Source organism: Gasterosteus aculeatus, chromosome 12 (assembly GCF_964276395.1).
Source record: "Gasterosteus aculeatus chromosome 12, fGasAcu3.hap1.1, whole genome shotgun sequence".
NCBI lineage: Eukaryota > Metazoa > Chordata > Actinopteri > Perciformes > Gasterosteidae > Gasterosteus > Gasterosteus aculeatus.
The window spans coordinates 1347140-1372141 of NC_135700.1; the positions used below are offsets into that span (position 1 = coordinate 1347140).

The 25002-nt window shown below is 43.1% G+C and overlaps 1 protein-coding gene across 13 annotated transcripts in view; it reads right to left on the minus strand.

Annotated features, from left to right (window-relative positions):
- Positions 1-2042: 2042 nt before the first annotated feature.
- The window catches only part of LOC120807845 (uncharacterized), a 39111-nt gene continuing 16151 nt past the window's right edge, over positions 2043-25002 (minus strand). Inside the window, exons 30-49 of one of the 13 annotated variants that reach the window (XM_078085412.1) lie at positions 22568-24842; positions 10260-22093; positions 9199-9464; positions 8753-8924; positions 8259-8506; positions 7914-8097; positions 7123-7327; positions 6396-6571; positions 6238-6307; positions 5991-6112; positions 5862-5893; positions 5608-5776; positions 4607-4702; positions 4246-4286; positions 3339-3587; positions 3157-3255; positions 2837-2965; positions 2725-2764; positions 2522-2642; positions 2043-2381 (exon numbers count right to left, since the gene is read on the minus strand). In XM_078085412.1, the coding sequence (XP_077941538.1) occupies positions 2180-2381; positions 2522-2642; positions 2725-2764; positions 2837-2965; positions 3157-3255; positions 3339-3587; positions 4246-4286; positions 4607-4702; positions 5608-5776; positions 5862-5893; positions 5991-6112; positions 6238-6307; positions 6396-6571; positions 7123-7327; positions 7914-8097; positions 8259-8506; positions 8753-8924; positions 9199-9464; positions 10260-22093; positions 22568-24842 (16730 nt within the window). In that variant the 3' untranslated portion in view covers positions 2043-2179. Of the gene's footprint in view, positions 2382-2521; positions 2643-2724; positions 2765-2836; positions 2966-3156; positions 3256-3338; positions 3588-4245; positions 4287-4606; positions 4703-5607; positions 5777-5861; positions 5894-5990; positions 6113-6237; positions 6308-6395; positions 6572-7122; positions 7328-7913; positions 8098-8258; positions 8507-8752; positions 8925-9198; positions 9465-10259; positions 24843-25002 lie in introns of all 13 variants that reach the window. The other 12 variants (XM_078085407.1, XM_078085409.1, XM_078085405.1 and 9 more) reach the window with 12 other exon arrangements.

Genomic DNA, 25002 nt, shown 5'->3' on the forward strand with positions numbered 1-25002 from the left:
TGAGGCCCCTCCTAACTAAAGGGAAAAACTTCTCTAAGCAGCCTAGTTGGGATTGGATCCGAGAGACTAGAAAACTGACCTCTTCGGCTCTACCGTCTGTTTATATCTCAATAAACCCATGACCTGCATTTGTTTGTCTGAGTAGCATCATGTGATGTGACTCAAAACTGATGTGATTGGTTGTTTGTTTCCTGGACCGCTGGAAAGGCTTTGTCAGTTAAAGTAGAAGCAGGTTTTTGGTCCAGGCTCCAGATAGAACTCGGTCCAGGCGCTGTTGTATCAGTCGAAGTAGACTAGGGGTGTCAAACTCATTTCAGGTTGGACGAGATGCTGGCCCACTTTGATCAAAAGCGGGCCAGACCATTAAAATCAGGGAGGGGTGGCGCTGACAATCCGACCGGCGGACGATACAGGGGCGGGGGCGTGGAAGAGAATTGATTATAATTTTTTTTTTTTGAAAGACCAACGAGACTCGCGTCTGTCAGAAGCGGCCGCGCATGCGGGGACCTTTCTGTAATTCCCACGACTCGCTAATAGTTTGACACCTGTGCTCTAGAGTCCAGACCAGTGGTTCTCAAAGTTTTTCTGTCGGGCCCCAAAAATGTGCATTTCGATCAGTGTTCTCTCCATAGTTTGCATGTCTCAGTGTCCTTGAGAAAGACACTGAAGCCTCAGTGCTTCACAGCAGCACACTGCGCGTTAATTACTAAGGATGAGTAAAATGCAGAATAATGAGAATAATTTCCCCATGTGGGGTTAATAAAGGATTATAAATTTTAAAAAAAAGTAAATGTTTTTTCTAAAATCTACATTTCTCCCAGCCCCTCTGTAATACTGCCGTGCCCCACCAGATGGTCGCGCCCCACAGTTTGAGAACCACTGGTCTAGACCATCAACACCTGCATTAAACATGTGTACCAGATTTTACAACCACAATGGACAAAGGTTTATTCATTTATGACCAAACCTGTGCACGGACATGCTCTTCTTCAGCATCGGTCTAAACTTTTTTTATTTTCAAAAGCATTTATTAAAACCATCCACCAAGTTTGGTGATATTAAGACAACTCATTAATTTATGGCTAAATGCCCCTGCACACGTAACCTACCTAAATCTTTGATGGTTGGACATTTCTGAATTAAAGTTTGTATTATGCCACGCCCCTTTTTGTATTTGTTGTGCCATATATCAATTTGCCATATATTGCATTATTTTGAGACCAACAATTTTGGAGGAACGTCTGTTATGCTGACTAAATCAATAGGGGCCTACTCCTTTGATGGTTGAGCCTTGATAAAAATGTGTTTTTTATACATTTTCCAGGCTTGAACCACCAAAACTGTTATTGTTTAGAGCTTTTTAGAGGTAATTGTTCAGTCAAGCAGTAAACGTGCTTTCATTTTTTAGCAGAATTAGTTCAATAATTTGGTAGTTACATTTCGCAGTCATTCTGTCTCATGTACCAATATTGATGTGTAAATAATTAAGTAAAATTAATCATTTATTTTTTTCATAACGAGCGACTGTGGGTGAGTGGGGAGCAGGTCGTCCTCCAATCAGAGGGTTGTCGGTTTGATCCCAGGCTCTGCTAACCTGCATGTTGATGTGGTCATGGGCAAGACACTTAACCCAACATTGCTCCTGTAGCTGTGACTACAGTGTGTGAATGTTAGTTATTGATGGGCAGGTCACTGTGTGTGGTTCTTCTGTCATCAGTGTCAATCAATGGGTGTGAATGGGTGAATGATGTCATGTAGTGTTAAAGCACTTTGAGTGGTCGGAAGACTAGAAAAGCGCTATACAAGTACAGGCCATTTACCATTTAACTGCCACTGTCACTGCAAATATCTGTAATAATGTTCCATTCTTAGCATTTTCAGGCACAAACCATGAAAAAAATATCACTTTATATATTGCATATGGGAAACAGAGTCCAGGGGGGCATCATCCTTTTTATGTTTGTCTTTTGTCTTACAATTAAAAAAAAAAATGCTTTAACATCAATCATTACCAGGGATCAATAAACATGACAACAGCAGTGTTTGTATTGCAGAAATATTTATTTTTTAATGATCACCCATCCAATTTCTAAAATGAAGAATGTGGATCTTTAAATACCAAGTACAGGAAGGTCCTATGTAAAGTGTTTGTAAGGCTTCATAGGGGGACGCGCTGTGGTCAGCGTCTCCTGCGGCGCTGGGGTTTGGACGTTGTCCCCGCCACGCACTCTGCTTTGTTGCAGTGGCACGTCTCCACTACGATGTAGCTGTGCTGCACCTTGGAGCCGTTGGTGCAGGTGAGCTCCACCTGTCTCTGTGTTTTGGTGGCTTCTTGGCAACACTCACATTGGTGCATCATCATGTTAGCTGCTGCAGAATATCTGTACACAGACACAGAAAACCGCTGTTAATTTTAGTACACACTGCTATTCCACCTGACCTGCGGGAACCGAGTTCGTGTTATATGCAAAATGAAGGGTTTTGCCGATAAAGTTGAAACTGTGATGCTAAATAGACTCACATGGATGAGCTTCCACAGTTTCCCGCGCAGGAGGTCATGTTGACCGGCTGCGTGCTCCTGCAGTCGTTGACCTCGATAACGGCCTCCTTACTCTGGAGCTCACAGCGGCTCACCAGCTTGCCTGCAACACACAGCAACCATTAGGCTCTCGCACTGCACCATGACGCTCCTCCAAACAGGTATTAAACACGCGAATAACTTACAGGTTGTGCAGCATCCAAGCGCGTCTGTTGTCTCGGTACCCTGGAAAATAAAAACACATGTTATGCATGTTGGCAGACAAGTTGGGGAGTGTTAGGTTTAGAATAAACTTACAGGTTCACAGTCCAAAGGGTTAAAGGGCGGACATGTGGTCTTGGTTTCCTTTGTAACAAGCTGTCCATTCATGTTCTCACATGTATATTGCACACACTTGTGATTAGGTGGTATAAATGTGTTGTTGACCTGTACCAACAGCAAGAGCAGAAAGAAAGATGAGTCAACAAAGAAATGTATTTATTTTTTATCAAATAAAAATGTTTAAAAATGTTCTTTTACGTTCAATTCAACAAATATCGGCATTGTCATTAGCTAAATACAGTATGGAACAGCAAACACTAGAAATGTGAGGACACTCACACAGCGGGAGTACTGACCTCAATGGTATATGTTGTGTTTTCAGGTGTGGTGAGAATACAGCTCTTCTGAACACATGTCCCACAGCACTTGTCAGTTGCAGTCTGATATTCATAACCCTGGAGACAAAGGAGCGAGTACGGTAAAGTTTTAGCACAGAATGTATCCCAGTGAGTGTGTGTGTGGTCTGTAATCAGCTTACTCTGGAGCAGTTGGTGTTGCAGACAATAGGTTTGCAAGAAATGATGTTTAGCTTGGTGATGGGATCCCTTTGGGGGCCACAGTAACACTCCTGGCAGGGTGCGGGTTGAAAGGACTTCTCTGTCAAAGGACCCGGTGTTGTTTCTCCTCCTGGTTGGGCTTTTGTGATCCCTGATGGTTGTTCTTGTGTTGCTGCTAATTGAAGTGGCAATCCGGGTGGAGTTTCTGATGTTGGTACCTTGGAACCAGGCTATAAAATGTACATGGATCAAAGCGTAAGTCTCTAAATCAATTCTCCTTTCTAAGGAAGTTTTTACACTAGTACCTCTTTTGTTTTGGATCAAGGGGGGAAGATTGCTTTCATAGTTAAGTGTGATTAGTGCATTATGCACATTTAATACCAGTTTGTAATTCATGCTGATGTCACAGTGCAGTTCATAAACCACCTTCTCAGCAGGTCTTTGTGCCGCTGTTTAGTCCACACCACAGTTGGATGAATAAAACGCACACAAACAAAACCAGAGTGCAAGATTTAAGTGTGGCCTAACAGCTGGTGCTAAAGCCCCTTAACGTGCATTTTCATCCAAGCTGCTTCATGTGGTTCAGATTAGCTATTGTGTGACTACCTGAAAGAGATATGCCAATCTGCCAATCATGGCGACCTCTGCCATTTTGCAACATCATGTTGTAACCTGATAACAGGAGTACTGGGACGACGACCCTCGAGAAGTCAACTTTGTTGAATGCTGATATTTCAAACGTGCATCAGGACACGCACTGATGTTCTGGTGACGTAAGGTACCCGTAATTCAACCAGCTCTGCCTATGTATGTTTTTGAACCCTCCTTCCTGTTGTCCCTGAACTTTGACAGATACATTGCTATGGGGCGTCTGGACTGTGTGCTTACCTGGTACTCAGTCATGTTGTAGACACAAACACCTTTAGGAACTGCAAAAGAAACAAGGTTCAGTTGACTCTGACACCAGATTAGCAATGCAGATGTGTGCTAAACTGTGTGCTGAACTATCTATCTCAGTACTCGATGCATGGAAACAAATCTTTGGAACAGATCTTCAATTAGTGTAATTCATGAAAAAGTGTTTTTCACAAACTGGTTCATTGTTCTGGAAAGCCCTTCATATGTGCATCAATTATAATGGTTATAATGGTAAATCTCTAGGGATACATTCTAAAAAAAAATCCTCCTTTCAAGACAAATTAGCGGGACCCTTTTCCAGTAGATAATGGCCACAGGGATGACCACATACCACACTGGTAGGATTGGCAGCAGGTGCTGTTGAGGACGTTGAGTTGGAACCCCAGGGGACAGCTTATAGCTGTTGGACACAGGTTTAGGTTGCATTCTGTTGGGGACAGAAGGGTGGGACGATTATGTGGATGTGGAAAGTTGACATAGTAACTGAAGGACAATAACAGCAGTTCTTCACATTTAGATGATTCACTACAAGCTAACGGGAGATAATGCTGGGACCCAGGCCCTATTTTTCCAGCCTGCACTGCTTCGGCAGTTTGACACGTCCACACCTGGAAGCTGACTAACCGACTCAGTTTAAAGGCCTTTCACTTAACTTTTAAGTATTTTCCTTAAACTGAGCTAACATTGGCAGTGTCTCACACTTGTAGGGGTGCTTCATTGCAAACAACTGATGATGATTAGTACGTTTAGTTTTAAAGATGAAGTCGTAGATGCACTAAACACCTAAAATAATCTGACATCATTTGAACAACTCAATAAATATGAAATGTCCTGTTAGTGAGATAAATGCCCCAAATACTCCATCCCGAAAACACAACAGTGGTTTCTCTCACCATGGAAACATGTGGACATACATACGTGTTTTAACATACTTTGTTCTCTGTTTACATTAATTCTTGCTTCTATATTTTTATCTTATTTGACTTGGTCAAATTCCTCTGTGGCAATAAATTGTTTCCGATTCTGATTCTGATTCTCAAGTCAAAAGCACAGAAACACTTTCTATCTTGTGAGTTTAATCTACTTTACTTTAAGAATGTGTCAGAGATGAGACCACCAGCTGCTAAACCACTAGCATCGGGACGGCAGTGTCAGTGTCGCAGTAATTTCAGGTGGCGATAGAACATACAATAACTTGTTCAAAACAAATCCCATAAAAAGAAGGTCTGTGGGTTCATCCCTTCAGTGGGAGATCTCACTTTGTAGCGTAAAGGTAGCATAAATGCAACAAGCGCACAGAATCCCATCGAGTTCTGTGCCACTTTAACCCACCACAGGACTGCGTTGTGCAGCAGCCGTCTGTGTGGTTGACCAGCTGCTGGCCCGGCAGGCTGCAGTTGGGGCTCGGTGTCGTCGGGCAGAGGACGGGCTGACACTGGATGCTCATGGAATCGTTGTCACAAATACAGGTGTTGCAACCACTTGTCCACGTGTCACCAGTCTGTTTCAGAAACAGGATCCAGGTGAGACACAGAACTCATGCTTTGGTAGACAATACGAAAACATGGGACAGGGATGGTTTTCACCTCTTTGGGTTTTCCATCAGGTCCAACACAACCTGAAAGTTAAACAGAAGCAATTGTTTGTGGATTTGATGTGCGCTTCAAGCTACTGCCTCTGAAAAAAGTTTAGTTTTCTTTTGGAGCTTCTCTTACCACAGGAGGCCACACATGTGTCATAGACTGTGTTGAACAAGGTGGTACCATGAGGACAGAAGCAGCCCTCCATATTGCTGTTCGAGGATGCCCCACTGTGTGTCTGGAACTTTTGGTTGTATCTGGTGTCAGATAAAGTTAGTTATTCCACACACAACACAACCTATCACCACATTCTATGGAACATTCTATTCTCTCAGTATTGTATAAATACCAACAAACAAAACAAATTTGAGTTATTTTGTACCTGTCATTGCATGTCGGCTCTACTGTGGGGCCACAGGCCATGTACACCTTGTTATTTGGACACTTGAGTGCTGCAATATGGAGATATATTTGCATAAATATTGATCAGAACTTCATGCAAGATGTATAGTTCTATGAACTATTAGCGACAGATCTTACCACACTGCCCATTGGTTGCATTCCTCCAGTCGATACAAACTCCGGCGATGGAGCACTGAGTGGCATAAGCCTCCAGGCTGGTGCAGCCTGTGGCATTGCCACTGTTGCAAACGTCAGACCTACAGGATGTCAAGAATGGTCCTGCGGGCACGACCGTATTGCATGGTGCAAAAACACTAGAAGGATCATACAAGCAAGAACAGAATATCAGGAAAAGTGACCAGAAAAAATTTGCATGTCAGTTGTAATGTCAAGCAATCCAGTGATTGAAAAATGTCGTGGAATAATTATTGTCATAGCTTTCATTGAAAAAATAAAGACAATAGAGCAATAAATTATTGTGTAACATGACTGTATGGATCCATTGTACCATATGCCATTTCTCTCTTTTAATCATTATCAAATGTAACCAATATGGATCTCAACAAATAGCCAATAAATTGACTTGTTTCAATTTCGATTTATCAGCAGAAAAAAATGTCCTAATGCCAAACATCTAAGGCTTCTGAAAAAAAGTACATACATCTACAGCTGAAAATGGCACAAAGCAGTGTTTTCCAACCTAAATCTATAAAGGACAATATAGCAGATTCCTTATCTATCCAAGTTAGAGCTTTTTCCTGAACAGAATCGTGCAGAAACCTTTCTATCGTTGCGAGTAATTAGTTTTGTACAATATAATTGAGCCAAAAATTAAGACTTTTTATTACTTTGGGGTTCCCCTCACCTGCTGGTTAGGATATCGCAAATGTCAGGTTTGCAAGGATTCTGTGTTGTTGAGTAAGGTGCTTTTGAAGTAGTTATAGTTGTTGGGGTTGTCGGGGTGACGCAGGATGTACCCGGAACATTCCACTGGCCTGCAGTGACGGCACAGCTCTCCACCTGGCCGTTTGGAGAGCGACAGTCGTTGTTCTGGGAGTTGTCACAGGTCCCTAGGAAACAAGAGGCAGGTGGTTGAAGCCGAAGCTTTGGGGCTCATACAAGAACCAGATCAACAGATATGTTCCTAAATAGAACGTGCCAGCCATTTAGGAGAATTTATGGTATTTAACAAATTTTCTTTCACACCAGCTTCTCATTGCTGCCTCTGAACCCCACGGTGTATTGTTATCTATTGTTAGCTATGAGATGAGGTCTGGATGGCAACTTGATTGAAAATTAATTATGCTAATTATGTATCCAAGCTGAAACAAGGGATTTATAAAAACCCAAAGCAGTTATAGCACTTGTATAATCTAACCTCAAAGGTGAATTGTATAAGATAACATTTGAATGCAAAGAGCTTTCAGGCCATTGTCTCTTTTAGTAGTGCTAAACTGTCCACGTGGTTGTAACAGACCTGTGAGTTGTTGAATTAACTATTTCAACTCTGCGTTGGGCCTATCCTACAATAACTGCAGGATGCCCTCTGGTTATAAGTGGCATTGAATTGTTTCTAGGTTCTCTCAACCAATGATTTGACCAACTCAGTTTCACTTGATAGGTGCACGTTTTGAATCGAGCATTCTGCTAACTCACCACACTGTCCCTCGGTGTTTCCACCAAAGGAGGAATAAGGGAGGTCAATGGTGAATGAGGAGTGTGTATAGACAACTTTTGTGTTGATCTCAGGTATCTCCAACGTGATCACCATATCTGTGCTGGTGATGCTTAGAACAGAATTTTTGTAGGCGGGATAAATCTGTTTCTCATTCACATAGACCTGTGGGACAATGTGACCAAAACATTAAATAAAACTGTGAAGCACAGCAGCATTTCTAAATATACATCACACCACTTAAGCAATTACTATAAAATAATAAAGGAAATTAATTACTAACACTGAAGCTATACATGTCATTGACAATTTATCTGGTTGCTTACCACATTAGCTGCTGTTCCTGAAGTCTTCAACTGAGTCAAAACTACTGTGTATGTTCCATATGTTACAATGAGAGCCTGGGGACAGAATGTGCTGTCTGAAGGGTCACAGTCTTCGTTTTTTACTATAATAGTAAGGTTATATTTAGTAATAATCTCTTTGACAAGGAAGTAAGAGCAGTTCTCCTTGAAACTGTATGACTTTCCATCGAATGTGATGTAGTGGGATCCAGCCCAGCCACTGCATACACCTGCAGGATAACAAGAACCATGAATGAAAACAATAGGTATTAACTGGAAGAGGCAGGTTGGTTTATTGGCAAACGGTATTGACATTGATTGTATTGTTTTGGTAGATAGGTAAATAGCTAAGTGGATTAAGTATGTTTTATTTAACCTGCATCCAGGATTTGTATGCACATTGACAAAACATGCTCTATTGCATTTTAATGAAAAGAAGTGATAATCTGTAATGACAGGTTCCATATTCAACTTACATTCACATTCATAATGGAAGCAGCATCCGTCATGTTCATTGACCTTGACAACTTTGCGCCCATTTGCACAGATGGGTTGTTGTGGTGTGGGACAGGGAGTGGGTGTCTCTGTGATCTTGCCATTGATGCAGATAGCTGTGGTGCAGTTGCTGACCTTCCAGGACTCGCCATTCTGGATAGTTATTGAGGAGCAGTAAGTCATACAGGAAACGGTGTGTATAGAAAAATAAAGTATGTGTGAATGGTTAGTTAGAATGCTAATTGGCAGGTATCGCCTGCGTGAATGATGACATGTAGTGTTACACAGCTTTGACTTGTAGGAAGACTATATATACGAGTACAGAACATTTACCATCTACTGGGAACAAAGCAGCGACTCTTTTAAGTATTTTAGGAACAATTAAATTCACAATCAGGAATACAAAAGTATTGGATCTATATCTCACCTTTCTTGTTGAATTCACATCATTGCAGTCAGCAGTAGTTGTGGATGGGGTTGTTGATGAAGTGGAGGTAGAGCTGGCAATAGCTGTTATGGTGGAAGACATTGGGACGTTTGCAGTGGTGCCAAACATCGGAGTGCGAGACGGTGCTGTACTGGGACTCGGTGTTGTTGGACATGGTCTGGATTGAGTCTCAACTTTACATGATGCATTGCAATATGCAACATAACACCAGCCTAAGCCATCAGTGACATTGTACACCAAGTCCCCTGTGAAAATAATCAAAATAAAAGTTTAGTGCAGAAAATAAAAGGATTTCAAATGAATTGAAAATGTAAACAATTAGAGGATTGTGTGGGTGTTCAGAACAAAAGCAAGCATGCTTTTTTGAAAAAGGCAATAAACTGGTCTCAAGTTGATCTCAATGTGAAAACTTGGGATTATCTGAATATTGTGAGCAGACAGAGCCTTGACTACTGTTTATTGATTAATTATTATATAGCATATTCTTGTCCGTTCTCTAGTCATTGTTATCAACAAAATATTGTTGGATTTAAGGTTATTTTCTGAGACATTATTTATGGCATTTGTGTTTCATGAGACGTATTAATGTAAATAAGATATTGCTGAAAAAAACTGCTGTGAATTGGCCGCAGATCTCTGGACAGTGTTAGTATGAACAGCGAAACAATCAGTAAACATTCATGCTCAAACAATGATATAATAATGTACAACTGCTTTGTTGATATATTGGATGTTGCATTGATGCATAGATACTATGGATTCTATTCTAGTATATAACATTATATACTGTAGACTGTCTAAAAAATTGGTACCAACGCTTTATCAGAGGTGAAAAACCTCCAACTTTATTGGTCGTGCTGAAGGAAACTGAATAGATATAATTCTGTTTAATAAAAATCATGGGAAACATACAAGACAGAACGTATTGTTAATTACTGAACTTACAATAGAATATTACGTAAAGATCTTTAAAGCAAATACAATAGTTGGAGTGACACAGGATGAGTGAAAATGATGTAGAAAAGTAAAAAAACACTTACCAGAATGATGTGCAGTTCCATTAACAATGCAGACACATAACGTTGTAGTTGTGGATGCTAGAGGTGGTGTGGAAACAACTGTAGATCTGACAGGTTTGGTAGTGTAAACTGTTGTGCTGCCCGGAAGTGTCTGTGTTACTGGAGCAATGAAAGTTGTACCTGTAGCTGTCGCTGCTGAAGTGAAAGCTGTCACCACAATAGGTGTTGTATTCAAAACAATAGGTTTTGTAATGACAGGTGACGTAACTGGATTTTCTGTAACTGGAAGATGTGCTGTTGTACCATTTACTCGTGTAGTTTTTTCTGCAGCTATGGTTGTTCTTCCCTCAGTTGTTACAGAGAGTACTTCAGTTGTTGTGGTAACAACAGACGGTTTGGATGTTACAGTTGTTGTTTCAGGAACTGTAGTTGATGCACTTGCCAGTGATGTTGTAATTTCAACAACAGCAGTCGTAGAGGTTGTAACTGGGCCAGTAGTTACTCCTTTGGGTGGTTTTGTTGATGAGGCACTTCCTGTCGTTTGTTCCAATGTAGTTGTTTCTGAAATGATGGCTGTGGTTCCCTGAGTTGTAACGGAAGGTACTTCAGTGGTTGTGGTACCAACAGATGGTTTGGATGTTACAGTTGTTGTTTCAGGGACTGGTGTTGAGACACTTGCCAATGATGTTGTAGTTTCAACAACAGCAGTCGTAGAGGTTGTAACTGGGCCAGTAGTGACTCCTTTGGGTGGTTTTGTTGATGAGGCACTTCCTGTCGTTTGTTCCAATGTAGTTGTTTCTGAAATGATGGCTGTGGTTCCCTGAGTTGTAACGGAAGGTACTTCAGTGGTTGTGGTACCAACAGACGGTTGGGATGTTACAGTTGTTGTTTCAGGGACTGGTGTTGAGACACTTGCCAATGATGTTGTAGTTTCAACAACAGCAGTCGTAGAGGTTGTAACTGGGCCAGTAGTTACTCCTTTGGGTGGTTTTGTTGATGAGGCACTGCTGGTTGTTTGTTCCAATGTAGTTGTTTCTGAAATGATGGCTGTGGTTCCCTGAGTTGTAACTGAAGGTACTTCAGTGGTTGTGGTACCAACAGACGGTTTGGATGTCACAGTTGTTATTTCAGGGCCTGTTGTTGAGGCACTTGCCAATGATGTTGTAATTTCAACAACAGCAGTCGTAGAGGTTGTAACTGGGCCAGTAGTGACTCCTTTGGGTGGTTTTGTTGATGAGGCACTTCCTGTCGTTTGTTCCAATGTAGTTGTTTCTGAAATGATGGCTGTGGTTCCCTGAGTTGTAACGGAAGGTACTTCAGTGGTTGTGGTACCAACAGATGGTTTGGATGTTACAGTTGTTGTTTCAGGGACTGGTGTTGAGACACTTGCCAATAATGTTGTAGTTTCAACAACAGCAGTCGTAGAGGTTGTAACTGGGCCAGTAGTAACTCCTTTGGGTGGTTTTGTTGATGAGGCACTTCCGGTTGTTTGTTCCAATGTAGTTGTTTCTGAAATGATGGCTGTGGTTCCCTGAGTTGTAACTGAAGGTACTTCAGTGGTTGTGGTACCAACAGACGGTTTGGATGTCACAAATGTTATTTCGGGGCCTGTTGTTGAGGTACTTGCCAATGATGTTGTAATTTCAACAACAGCAGTCGTAGAGGTTGTAACTGGGCCAGTAGTGACTCCTTTGGGTGGTTTTGTTGATGAGGCACTTCCTGTCGTTTGTTCCAATGTAGTTGTTTCTGAAATGATGGCTGTGGTTCCCTGAGTTGTAACGGAAGGTACTTCAGTGGTTGTGGTACCAACAGATGGTTTGGATGTTACAGTTGTTGTTTCAGGGACTGGTGTTGAGACACTTGCCAATGATGTTGTAGTTTCAACAACAGCAGTCGTAGAGGTTGTAACTGGGCCAGTAGTGACTCCTTTGGGTGGTTTTGTTGATGAGGCACTTCCTGTCGTTTGTTCCAATGTAGTTGTTTCTGAAATGATGGCTGTGGTTCCCTGAGTTGTAACTGAAGGTACTTCAGTGGTTGTGGTACCAACAGACGGTTTGGATGTTACAGCTGTTGTTTCAGGGCCTGATGTTGATGCACTTGCCAATGATGTTGTAGTTTCAACAACAGCAGTCGTAGAGGTTGTAACTGGGCCAGTAGTTACTCCTTTGGGTGGTTTTGTTGATGAGGCACTTCCTGTCGTTTGTTCCAATGTAGTTGTTTCTGAAATGATGGCTGTGGTTCCCTGAGTTGTAACGGAAGGTACTTCAGTGGTTGTGGTACCAACAGATGGTTTGGATGTTACAATTGTTGTTTCAGGGACTGGTGTTGAGACACTTGCCAATGGTGTTGTAGTTTCAACAACAGCAGTCGTAGAGGTTGTAACTGGGCCAGTAGTTACTCCTTTGGGTGGTTTTGTTGATGAGGCACTTCCGGTTGTTTGTTCCAATGTAGTTGTTTCTGAAATGATGGCTGTGGTTCCCTGAGTTGTAACTGAAGGTACTTCAGTGGTTGTGGTACCAACAGACGGTTTGGATGTCACAGTTGTTATTTCGGGGCCTGTTGTTGAGGCACTTGCCAATGATGTTGTAATTTCAACAACAGCAGTCGTAGAGGTTGTAACTGGGCCAGTAGTGACTCCTTTGGGTGGTTTTGTTGATGAGGCACTTCCTGTCGTTTGTTCCAATGTAGTTGTTTCTGAAATGATGGCTGTGGTTCCCTGAGTTGTAACTGAAGGTACTTCAGTGGTTGTGGTACCAACAGACGGTTTGGATGTTACAGATGTTGTTTCAGGGACTTGTGTTGAGACACTTGCCAATGATGTTGTAGTTTCAACAACAGCAGTCGTAGAGGTTGTAACTGGGCCAGTAGTGACTCCTTTGGGTGGTTTTGTTGATGAGGCACTTCCTGTCGTTTGTTGCAATGTAGTTGTTTCTGAAATAATGGCTGTGGTTCCCTGAGTTGTAACGGAAGGTACTTCAGTGGTTGTGGTACCAACAGACGGTTTGGATGTCACAGTTGTTATTTCGGGGCCTGTTGTTGAGGCACTTGCCAATGATGTTGTAATTTCAACAACAGCAGTCGTAGAGGTTGTAACTGGGCCAGTAGTGACTCCTTTGGGTGGTTTTGTTGATGAGGCACTTCCTGTCGTTTGTTCCAATGTAGTTGTTTCTGAAATGATGGCTGTGGTTCCCTGAGTTGTAACTGAAGGTACTTCAGTGGTTGTGGTACCAACAGACGGTTGGGATGTTACAGTTGTTGTTTCAGGGACTGGTGTTGAGACACTTGCCAATGATGTTGTAGTTTCAACAACAGCAGTCGTAGAGGTTGTAACTGGGCCAGTAGTTACTCCTTTGGGTGGTTTTGTTGATGAGGCACTGCTGGTTGTTTGTTCCAATGTAGTTGTTTCTGAAATGATGGCTGTGGTTCCCTGAGTTGTAACTGAAGGTACTTCAGTGGTTGTGGTACCAACAGACGGTTTGGATGTCACAGTTGTTATTTCAGGGCCTGTTGTTGAGGCACTGTTCAATGATGTTGTAATTTCAACAACAGCAGTCATAGAGGTTGTAACTGGGCCAGTAGTGACTCCTTTGGGTGGTTTTGTTGATGAGGCACTTCCTGTCGTTTGTTCCAATGTAGTTGTTTCTGAAATGATGGCTGTGGTTCCCTGAGTTGTAACTGAAGGTACTTCAGTGGTTGTGGTACCAACAGACGGTTTGGATGTTACAGCTGTTGTTTCAGGGCCTGATGTTGATGCACTTGCCAATGATGTTGTAGTTTCAACAACAGCAGTCGTAGAGGTTGTAACTGGGCCAGTAGTTACTCCTTTGGGTGGTTTTGTTGATGAGGCACTTCCTGTCGTTTGTTCCAATGTAGTTGTTTCTGAAATGATGGCTGTGGTTCCCTGAGTTGTAACGGAAGGTACTTCAGTGGTTGTGGTACCAACAGATGGTTTGGATGTTACAATTGTTGTTTCAGGGACTGGTGTTGAGACACTTGCCAATGGTGTTGTAGTTTCAACAACAGCAGTCGTAGAGGTTGTAACTGGGCCAGTAGTTACTCCTTTGGGTGGTTTTGTTGATGAGGCACTTCCGGTTGTTTGTTCCAATGTAGTTGTTTCTGAAATGATGGCTGTGGTTCCCTGAGTCGTAACTGAAGGTACTTCAGTGGTTGTGGTACCAACAGACGGTTTGGATGTTACAGATGTTGTTTCAGGGACTTGTGTTGAGACACTTGCCAATGATGTTGTAGTTTCAACAACAGCAGTCGTAGAGGTTGTAACTGGGCCAGTAGTGACTCCTTTGGGTGGTTTTGTTGATGAGGCACTTCCTGTCGTTTGTTGCAATGTAGTTGTTTCTGAAATAATGGCTGTGGTTCCCTGAGTTGTAACGGAAGGTACTTCAGTGGTTGTGGTACCAACAGACGGTTTGGATGTCACAGTTGTTATTTCGGGGCCTGTTGTTGAGGCACTTGCCAATGATGTTGTAATTTCAACAACAGCAGTCGTAGAGGTTGTAACTGGGCCAGTAGTGACTCCTTTGGGTGGTTTTGTTGATGAGGCACTTCCTGTCGTTTGTTCCAATGTAGTTGTTTCTGAAATGATGGCTGTGGTTCCCTGAGTTGTAACTGAAGGTACTTCAGTGGTTGTGGTACCAACAGACGGTTGGGATGTTACAGTTGTTGTTTCAGGGACTGGTGTTGAGACACTTGCCAATGATGTTGTAGTTTCAACAACAGCAGTCGTAGAGGTTGTAACTGGGCCAGTAGTTACTCCTTTGGGTGGTTTTGTTGATGAGGCACTGCTGGTTGTTTGTTCCAATGTAGTTGTTTCTGAAATGATGGCTGTGGTTCCCTGAGTTGTAACTGAAGGTACTTCAGTGGTTGTGGTACCAACAGACGGTTTGGATGTCACAGTTGTTATTTCAGGGCCTGTTGTTGAGGCACTGTTCAATGATGTTGTAATTTCAACAACAGCAGTCATAGAGGTTGTAACTGGGCCAGTAGTGACTCCTTTGGGTGGTTTTGTTGATGAGGCACTTCCTGTCGTTTGTTCCAATGTAGTTGTTTCTGAAATGATGGCTGTGGTTCCCTGAGTTGTAACTGAAGGTACTTCAGTGGTTGTGGTACCAACAGACGGTTTGGATGTTACAGCTGTTGTTTCAGGGCCTGATGTTGATGCACTTGCCAATGATGTTGTAGTTTCAACAACAGCAGTCGTAGAGGTTGTAACTGGGCCAGTAGTTACTCCTTTGGGTGGTTTTGTTGATGAGGCACTTCCTGTCGTTTGTTCCAATGTAGTTGTTTCTGAAATGATGGCTGTGGTTCCCTGAGTTGTAACGGAAGGTACTTCAGTGGTTGTGGTACCAACAGATGGTTTGGATGTTACAATTGTTGTTTCAGGGACTGGTGTTGAGACACTTGCCAATGGTGTTGTAGTTTCAACAACAGCAGTCGTAGAGGTTGTAACTGGGCCAGTAGTTACTCCTTTGGGTGGTTTTGTTGATGAGGCACTTCCGGTTGTTTGTTCCAATGTAGTTGTTTCTGAAATGATGGCTGTGGTTCCCTGAGTTGTAACTGAAGGTACTTCAGTGGTTGTGGTACCAACAGACGGTTTGGATGTCACAGTTGTTATTTCGGGGCCTGTTGTTGAGGCACTTGCCAATGATGTTGTAATTTCAACAACAGCAGTCGTAGAGGTTGTAACTGGGCCAGTAGTGACTCCTTTGGGTGGTTTTGTTGATGAGGCACTTCCTGTCGTTTGTTCCAATGTAGTTGTTTCTGAAATGATGGCTGTGGTTCCCTGAGTTGTAACTGAAGGTACTTCAGTGGTTGTGGTACCAACAGACGGTTTGGATGTCACAGTTGTTATTTCAGGGCCTGTTGTTGAGGCACTGTTCAATGATGTTGTAATTTCAACAACAGCAGTCGTAGAGGTTGTAACTGGGCCAGTAGTGACTCCTTTGGGTGGTTTTGTTGATGAGGCACTTCCTGTCGTTTGTTCCAATGTAGTTGTTTCTGAAATGATGGCTGTGGTTCCCTGAGTTGTAACTGAAGGTACTTCAGTGGTTGTGGTACCAACAGACGGTTTGGATGTTACAGCTGTTGTTTCAGGGCCTGATGTTGATGCACTTGCCAATGATGTTGTAGTTTCAACAACAGCAGTCGTAGAGGTTGTAACTGGGCCAGTAGTTACTCCTTTGGGTGGTTTTGTTGATGAGGCACTTCCTGTCGTTTGTTCCAATGTAGTTGTTTCTGAAATGATGGCTGTTGTTCCCTGAGTTGTAACTGAAGGTACTTCAGTGGTTGTGGTACCAACAGACGGTTTGGATGTTACAGATGTTGTTTCAGGGACTTGTGTTGAGACACTTGCCAATGATGTTGTAGTTTCAACAACAGCAGTCGTAGAGGTTGTAACTGGGCCAGTAGTGACTCCTTTGGGTGGTTTTGTTGATGAGGCACTTCCTGTCGTTTGTTCCAATGTAGTTGTTTCTGAAATAATGGCTGTGGTTCCCTGAGTTGTAACGGAAGGTACTTCAGTGGTTGTGGTACCAACAGACGGTTTGGATGTTACAGTTGTTGTTTCAGGGCCTGATGTTGATGCAGTTGCCAATGATGTTGTAGTTTCAACAACAGCAGTCGTAGAGGTTGTAACTGGGCCAGTAGTTACTCCTTTGGGTGGTTTTGTTGATGAGGCACTTCCGGTTGTTTGTTGCAATGTAGTTGTTTCTGAAATGATGGCTGTGGTTCCCTGAGTTGTAACTGAAGGTACTTCAGTGGTTGTGGTACCAACAGACGGTTTGGATGTTACAGATGTTGTTTCAGGGACTTGTGTTGAGACACTTGCCAATGATGTTGTAGTTTCAACAACAGCAGTCGTAGAGGTTGTAACTGGGCCAGTAGTGACTCCTTTGGGTGGTTTTGTTGATGAGGCACTTTCTGTCGTTTGTTCCAATGTAGTTGTTTCTGAAATGATGGTTGTGGTTCCCTGAGTTGTAACGGAAGGTACTTCAGTGGTTGTGGTACCAACAGATGGTTTGGATGTTACAGTTGTTGTTTCAGGGACTGGTGTTGAGACACTTGCCAATGATGTTGTAGTTTCAACAACAGCAGTCGTAGAGGTTGTAACAGGGCCAGTAGTTACTCCTTTGGGTGGTTTTGTTGATGAGGCACTTCCGGTTGTTTGTTCCAATGTAGTTGTTTCTGAAATGATGGCTGTGGTTCCCTGAGTTGTAACTGAAGGTACTTCAGTGGTTGTGGTACCAACAGACGGTTTGGATGTCACAGTTGTTATTTCGGGGCCTGTTGTTGAGGCACTTGCCAATGATGTTGTAATTTCAACAACAGCAGTCGTAGAGGTTGTAACTGGGCCAGTAGTGACTCCTTTGGGTGGTTTTGTTGATGAGCTACTTCCTGTCGTTTGTTCCAATGTAGTTGTTTCTGAAATGATGGCTGTGGTTCCCTGAGTTGTAACGGAAGGTACTTCAGTGGTTGTGGTACCAACAGACGGTTGGGATGTTACAGTTGTTATTTCGGGGCCTGTTGTTGAGGCACTTGCCAATGATGTTGTAATTTCAACAACAGCAGTCGTAGAGGTTGTAACTGGGCCAGTAGTGACTCCTTTGGGTGGTTTTGTTGATGAGGCGCTTCCTGTCGTTTGTTCCAATGTAGTTGTTTCTGAAATGATGGCTGTGGTTCCCTGAGTTGTAACGGAAGGTACTTCAGTGGTTGTGGTACCAATAGATGGTTTGGATGTTACAGTTGTTGTTTCAGGGCCTGATGTTGATGCACTTGCCAATGATGTTGTAGTTTCAACAACAGCAGTCGTAGAGGTTGTAACTGGGCCAGTAGTTACTCCTTTGGGTGGTTTTGTTGATGAGGCACTTCCTGTCGTTTGTTCCAATGTAGTTGTTTCTGAAATGATGGCTGTGGTTCCCTGAGTTGTAACGGAAGGTACTTCAGTGGTTGTGGTACCAACAGACGGTTTGGATGTTACAGTTGTTGTTTCAGGGACTGGTGTTGAGACACTTGCCAATGATGTTGTAGTTTCAACAACAGCAGTCGTAGAGGTTGTAACAGGGCCAGTAGTTACTCCTTTGGGTGGTTTTGTTGATGAGGCACTTCCGGTTGTTTGTTCCAATGTAGTTGTTTCTGAAATGATGGCTGTGGTTCCCTGAGTTGTAACTGAAGGTACTTCAGTGGTTGTGGTACCAACAGACGGTTTGGATGTCACAGTTGTTATTTCGGGGCCTGTTGTTGAGGCACTTGCCAATGATGTTGTAATTTCAACAACAGCAGTCGTAGAGGTTGTAACTGGGCCAGTAGTGACTCCTTTGGGTGGTTTTGTTGATGAGCTACTTCCTGTCGTTTGTTCCAATGTAGTTGTTTCTGAAATAATGGCTGTGGTTCCCTGAGTTGTAACGGAAGGTACTTCAGTGGTTGTGGTACCAACAGACGGTTGGGATGTTACAGTTGTTATTTCAGGGACTGGTGTTGAGACACTTGCCAATGATGTTGTAGTTTCAACAACAGCAGTCGTAGAGGTTGTAACAGGGCCAGTAGTTACTCCTTTGGGTGGTTTTGTTGATGAGGCACTTCCGGTTGTTTGTTCCAATGTAGTTGTTTCTGAAATGATGGCTGTGGTTCCCTGAGTTGTAACGGAAGGTACTTCAGTGGTTGTGGTACCAACAGACGGTTGGGATGTTACAGTTGTTATTTCGGGGCCTGTTGTTGAGGCACTTGCCAATGATGTTGTAATTTCAACAACAGCAGTCGTAGAGGTTGTAACTGGGCCAGTAGTGACTCCTTTGGGTGGTTTTTTTGATGAGGCACTTCCTGTCGTTTGTTCCAATGTAGTTGTTTCTGAAATGATGGCTGTGGTTCCCTGAGTTGTAACGGAAGGTACTTCAGTGGTTGTGGTACCAATAGATGGTTTGGATGTTACAGTTGTTGTTTCAGGGCCTGATGTTGATGCACTTGCCAATGATGTTGTAGTTTCAACAACAGCAGTCGTAGAGGTTGTAACTGGGCCAGTAGTTACTCCTTTGGGTGGTTTTGTTGATGAGGCACTTCCTGTCGTTTGTTCCAATGTAGTTGTTTCTGAAATGATGGCTGTTGTTCCCTGAGTTGTAACTGAAGGTACTTCAGTGGTTGTGGTACCAACAGACGGTTTGGATGTTACAGATGTTGTTTCAGGGACTTGTGTTGAGACACTTGCCAATGATGTTGTAGTTTCAACAACAGCAGTCGTAGAGGTTGTAACTGGGCCAGTAGTGACTCCTTTGGGTGGTTTTGTTGATGAGGCACTTCCTGTCGTTTGTTCCAATGTAGTTGTTTCTGAAATAATGGCTGTGGTTCCCTGAGTTGTAACGGAAGGTACTTCAGTGGTTGTGGTACCAACAGACGGTTTGGATGTTACAGTTGTTGTTTCAGGGCCTGATGTTGATGCACTTGCCAATGATGTTGTAGTTTCAACAACAGCAGTCGTAGAGGTTGTAACTGGGCCAGTAGTGACTCCTTTCGGTGGTTTTGTTGATGAGGCACTTCCGGTTGTTTGTTCCAATGTAGTTGTTTCTGAAATGATGGCTGTTGTTCCCTGAGTTGTAACTGAAGGTACTTCAGTGGTTGTGGTACCAACAGACGGTTTGGATGTTACAGATGTTGTTTCAGGGACTTGTGTTGAGACACTTGCCAATGATGTTGTAGTTTCAACAACAGCAGTCGTAGAGGTTGTAACTGGGCCAGTAGTGACTCCTTTGGGTGGTTTTGTTGATGAGGCACTTCCTGTCGTTTGTTCCAATGTAGTTGTTTCTGAAATAATGGCTGTGGTTCCCTGAGTTGTAACGGAAGGTACTTCAGTGGTTGTGGTACCAACAGACGGTTTGGATGTTACAGTTGTTGTTTCAGGGCCTGATGTTGATGCACTTGCCAATGATGTTGTAGTTTCAACAACAGCAGTCGTAGAGGTTGTAACTGGGCCAGTAGTGACTCCTTTGGGTGGTTTTGTTGATGAGCTACTTCCTGTCGTTTGTTCCAATGTAGTTGTTTCTGAAATGATGGCTGTGGTTCCCTGAGTTGTAACGGAAGGTACTTCAGTGGTTGTGGTACCAACAGACGGTTGGGATGTTACAGTTGTTATTTCGGGGCCTGTTGTTGAGGCACTTGCCAATGATGTTGTAATTTCAACAACAGCAGTCGTAGAGGTTGTAACTGGGCCAGTAGTGACTCCTTTGGGTGGTTTTGTTGATGAGGCACTTCCTGTCGTTTGTTCCAATGTAGTTGTTTCTGAAATGATGGCTGTGGTTCCCTGAGTTGTAACGGAAGGTACTTCAGTGGTTGTGGTACCAATAGATGGTTTGGATGTTACAGTTGTTGTTTCAGGGCCTGATGTTGATGCACTTGCCAATGATGTTGTAGTTTCAACAACAGCAGTCGTAGAGGTTGTAACTGGGCCAGTAGTTACTCCTTTGGGTGGTTTTGTTGATGAGGCACTTCCTGTCGTTTGTTCCAATGTAGTTGTTTCTGAAATGATGGCTGTGGTTCCCTGAGTTGTAACGGAAGGTACTTCAGTGGTTGTGGTACCAACAGACGGTTTGGATGTTACAGATGTTGTTTCAGGGACTTGTGTTGAGACACTTGCCAATGATGTTGTAGTTTCAACAACAGCAGTCGTAGAGGTTGTAACTGGGCCAGTAGTGACTCCTTTGGGTGGTTTTGTTGATGAGGCACTTCCTGTCGTTTGTTGCAATGTAGTTGTTTCTAAAATAATGGCTGTGGTTCCCTGAGTTGTAACGGAAGGTACTTCAGTGGTTTTGGTACCAACAGACAGTTTGGATGTTACAGTTGTTGTTTCAGGGCCTGATGTTGATGCACTTGCCAATGATTTTGTAGTTTCAACAACAGCAGTCGTAGAGGTTGTAACTGGGCCAGTAGTGACTCCTTTGGGTGGTTTTGTTGATGAGGCACTTCCTGTCGTTTGTTCCAATGTAGTTGTTTCTGAAATGATGGCTGTGGTTCCCTGAGTTGTAACGGAAGGTACTTCAGTGGTTGTGGTACCAACAGACGGTTGGGATGTTACAGTTGTTATTTCGGGGCCTGATGTTGATGCACTTGCCAATGATGTTGTAGTTTCAACAACAGCAGTCGTAGAGGTTGTAACTGGGCCAGTAGTGACTCCTTTGGGTGGTTTTGTTGATGAGGCACTTCCTGTCGTTTGTTCCAATGTAGTTGTTTCTGAAATGATGGCTGTGGTTCCCTGAGTTGTAACGGAAGGTACTTCAGTGGTTGTGGTACCAACAGATGGTTTGGATGTTACAGTTGTTGTTTCAGGGCCTGATGTTGATGCACTTGCCAATGATGTTGTAGTTTCAACAACAGCAGTCGTAGAGGTTGTAACTGGGCCAGTAGTTACTCCTTTGGGTGGTTTTGTTGATGAGGCACTTCCGGTTGTTTGTTCCAATGTAGTTGTTTCTGAAATGATGGCTGTTGTTCCCTGAGTTGTAACTGAAGGTACTTCAGTGGTTGTGGTACCAACAGACGGTTTGGATGTTACAGATGTTGTTTCAGGGACTTGTGTTGAGACACTTGCCAATGATGTTGTAGTTTCAACAACAGCAGTTGTAGAGGTTGTAACTGGGCCAGTAGTGACTCCTTTGGGTGGTTTTGTTGATGAGGCACTTCCTGTCGTTTGTTCCAATGTAGTTGTTTCTGAAATAATGGCTGTGGTTCCCTGAGTTGTAACGGAAGGTACTTCAGTGGTTGTGGTACCAACAGACGGTTTGGATGTTACAGTTGTTGTTTCAGGGCCTGATGTTGATGCACTTGCCAATGATGTTGTAGTTTCAACAACAGCAGTCGTAGAGGTTGTAACTGGGCCAGTAGTGACTCCTTTCGGTGGTTTTGTTGATGAGGCACTTCCTGTCGTTTGTTCCAATGTAGTTGTTTCTGAAATGATGGCTGTGGTTCCCTGAGTTGTAACGGAAGGTACTTCAGTGGTTGTGGTACCAACAGATGGTTTGGATGTTACAGTTGTTGTTTCAGGGACTGGTGTTGAGACACTTGCCAATGATGTTGTAGTTTCAACAACAGCAGTCGTAGAGGTTGTAACTGGGCCAGTAGTTACTCCTTTGGGTGGTTTTGTTGATGAGGCACTTCCGGTTGTTTGTTCCAATGTAGTTGTTTCTGAAATGATGGCTGTTGTTCCCTGAGTTGTAACTGAAGGTACCTCAGTGGTTGTGGTACCAACAGACGGTTTGGATGTTACAGATGTTGTTTCAGGGACTTGTGTTGAGACACTTGCCAATGATGTTGTAGTTTCAACAACAGCAGTCGTAGAGGTTGTAACTGGGCCAGTAGTGACTCCTTTGGGTGGTTTTGTTGATGAGGCACTTCCTGTCGTTTGTTCCAATGTAGTTGTTTCTGAAATAATGGCTGTGGTTCCCTGAGTTGTAACGGAAGGTACTTCAGTGGTTGTGGTACCAACAGACGGTTTGGATGTTACAGTTGTTGTTTCAGGGCCTGATGTTGATGCACTTGCCAATGATGTTGTAGTTTCAACAACAGCAGTCGTAGAGGTTGTAACTGGGCCAGTAGTGACTCCTTTGGGTGGTTTTGTTGATGAGGCACTTCCTGTCGTTTGTTCCAATGTAGTTGTTTCTGAAATGATGGCTGTGGTTCCCTGAGTTGTAACGGAAGGTACTTCAGTGGTTGTGGTACCAACAGATGGTTTGGATGTTACAGTTGTTGTTTCAGGGACTGGTGTTGAGACACTTGCCAATGATGTTGTAGTTTCAACAACAGCACTCGTAGAGGTTGTAACTGGGCCAGTAGTTACTCCTTTGGGTGGTTTTGTTGATGAGGCACTTCCGGTTGTTTGTTCCAATGTAGTTGTTTCTGAAATGATGGCTGTTGTTCCCTGAGTTGTAACTGAAGGTACTTCAGTGGTTGTGGTACCAACAGACGGTTTGGATGTTACAGATGTTGTTTCAGGGACTTGTGTTGAGACACTTGCCAATGATGTTGTAGTTTCAACAACAGCAGTCGTAGAGGTTGTAACTGGGCCAGTAGTGACTCCTTTGGGTGGTTTTGTTGATGAGGCACTTCCTGTCGTTTGTTCCAATGTAGTTGTTTCTGAAATAATGGCTGTGGTTCCCTGAGTTGTAACGGAAGGTACTTCAGTGGTTGTGGTACCAACAGACGGTTTGGATGTTACAGTTGTTGTTTCAGGGCCTGATGTTGATGCACTTGCCAATGATGTTGTAGTTTCAACAACAGCAGTCGTAGAGGTTGTAACTGGGCCAGTAGTGACTCCTTTGGGTGGTTTTGTTGATGAGGCACTTCCTGTCGTTTGTTCCAATGTAGTTGTTTCTGAAATGATGGCTGTGGTTCCCTGAGTTGTAACGGAAGGTACTTCAGTGGTTGTGGTACCAACAGATGGTTTGGATGTTACAGTTGTTGTTTCAGGGACTGGTGTTGAGACACTTGCCAATGATGTTGTAGTTTCAACAACAGCACTCGTAGAGGTTGTAACTGGGCCAGTAGTGACTCCTTTGGGTGGTTTTGTTGATGAGGCACTTCCGGTTGTTTGTTCCAATGTAGTTGTTTCTGAAATAATGGCTGTGGTTCCCTGAGTTGTAACGGAAGGTACTTCAGTGGTTGTGGTACCAACAGACGGTTTGGATGTGACAGTTGTTGTTTCAGGGCCTGATGTTGATGAACTTGCCAATGATGTTGTAGTTTCAACAACAGCAGTCGTAGAGGTTGTAACTGGGCCAGTAGTTACTCCTTTGGGTGGTTTTGTTGATGAGCTACTTCCTGTCGTTTGTTCCAATGTAGTTGTTTCTGAAATGATGGCTGTGGTTCCCTGGGTTGTAACGGAAGGTACTTCAGTGGTTGTGGTACCAACAGACGGTTTGGATGTTACAGTTGTTATTTCAGGGCCTGACGTTGATGCACTTGCCAATGATGTTGTAGTTTCAACAACAGCAGTCGTAGAGGTTGTAACTGGCCCAGTAGTGACTCCTTTGGGTGGTTTTGTTGATGAGCCACTTCCGGTCGTTTGTTCCAGTGTAGTTGTTTCAGAAATGATGGCTGTGGTTCCCTGAGTTGAAACTGAAGGTACTTCAGTGGTTGTGGTACCAACAGACGGTATGGATGTTACAGTTGTTATTTCAGGGCCTGTTGTTGAGGCACTTGCCAATGGTGTTGTAGTTTCAACAACAGCAGTCGTAGAGGCTGTAACTGGGCCAGTAGTTACTCCTTTGTGTGGTTTTGTTGTTTCAATTATAGTGGTTGTGGTTGGTCTTGTAGTGTAAAAAGTGATGGTGCCTGGAAGTGTCTGTGTTATTGGGCCAATGATAGTTGTACCTTCAACAGTTACTCCTGAAGTTAAAGCTGTCACTCCAATAGGTGTGGTTGTCAATATATTAGGTTTTGTAATAACAGTTGATGTTACTGTACTTTCTGTGAGTGCAAAAACTGTTGTTTGTTTGATCTCAGTTGTCTCAACTACTTGTGTTGTTTTTTCTGATGTAGTTTTTTCTTCAGGTTTAGTTGTAACAGTGGATACAGTGAATGTTGATCCTAATGTTGTTCTTGATTGCAATGTAGTACCTGTCGCAAAAACACACAATTTATTAACCACGTGAATGAGTTTATCCTTGTTCATCTTATTTGTTTTTGACATTTTTATTTTGGTTTCATAAATTATTAATGTTGTATTTACCACTTATCAGAAATATAAAAGTGAGAACACTGGTTATGTTGATTACAT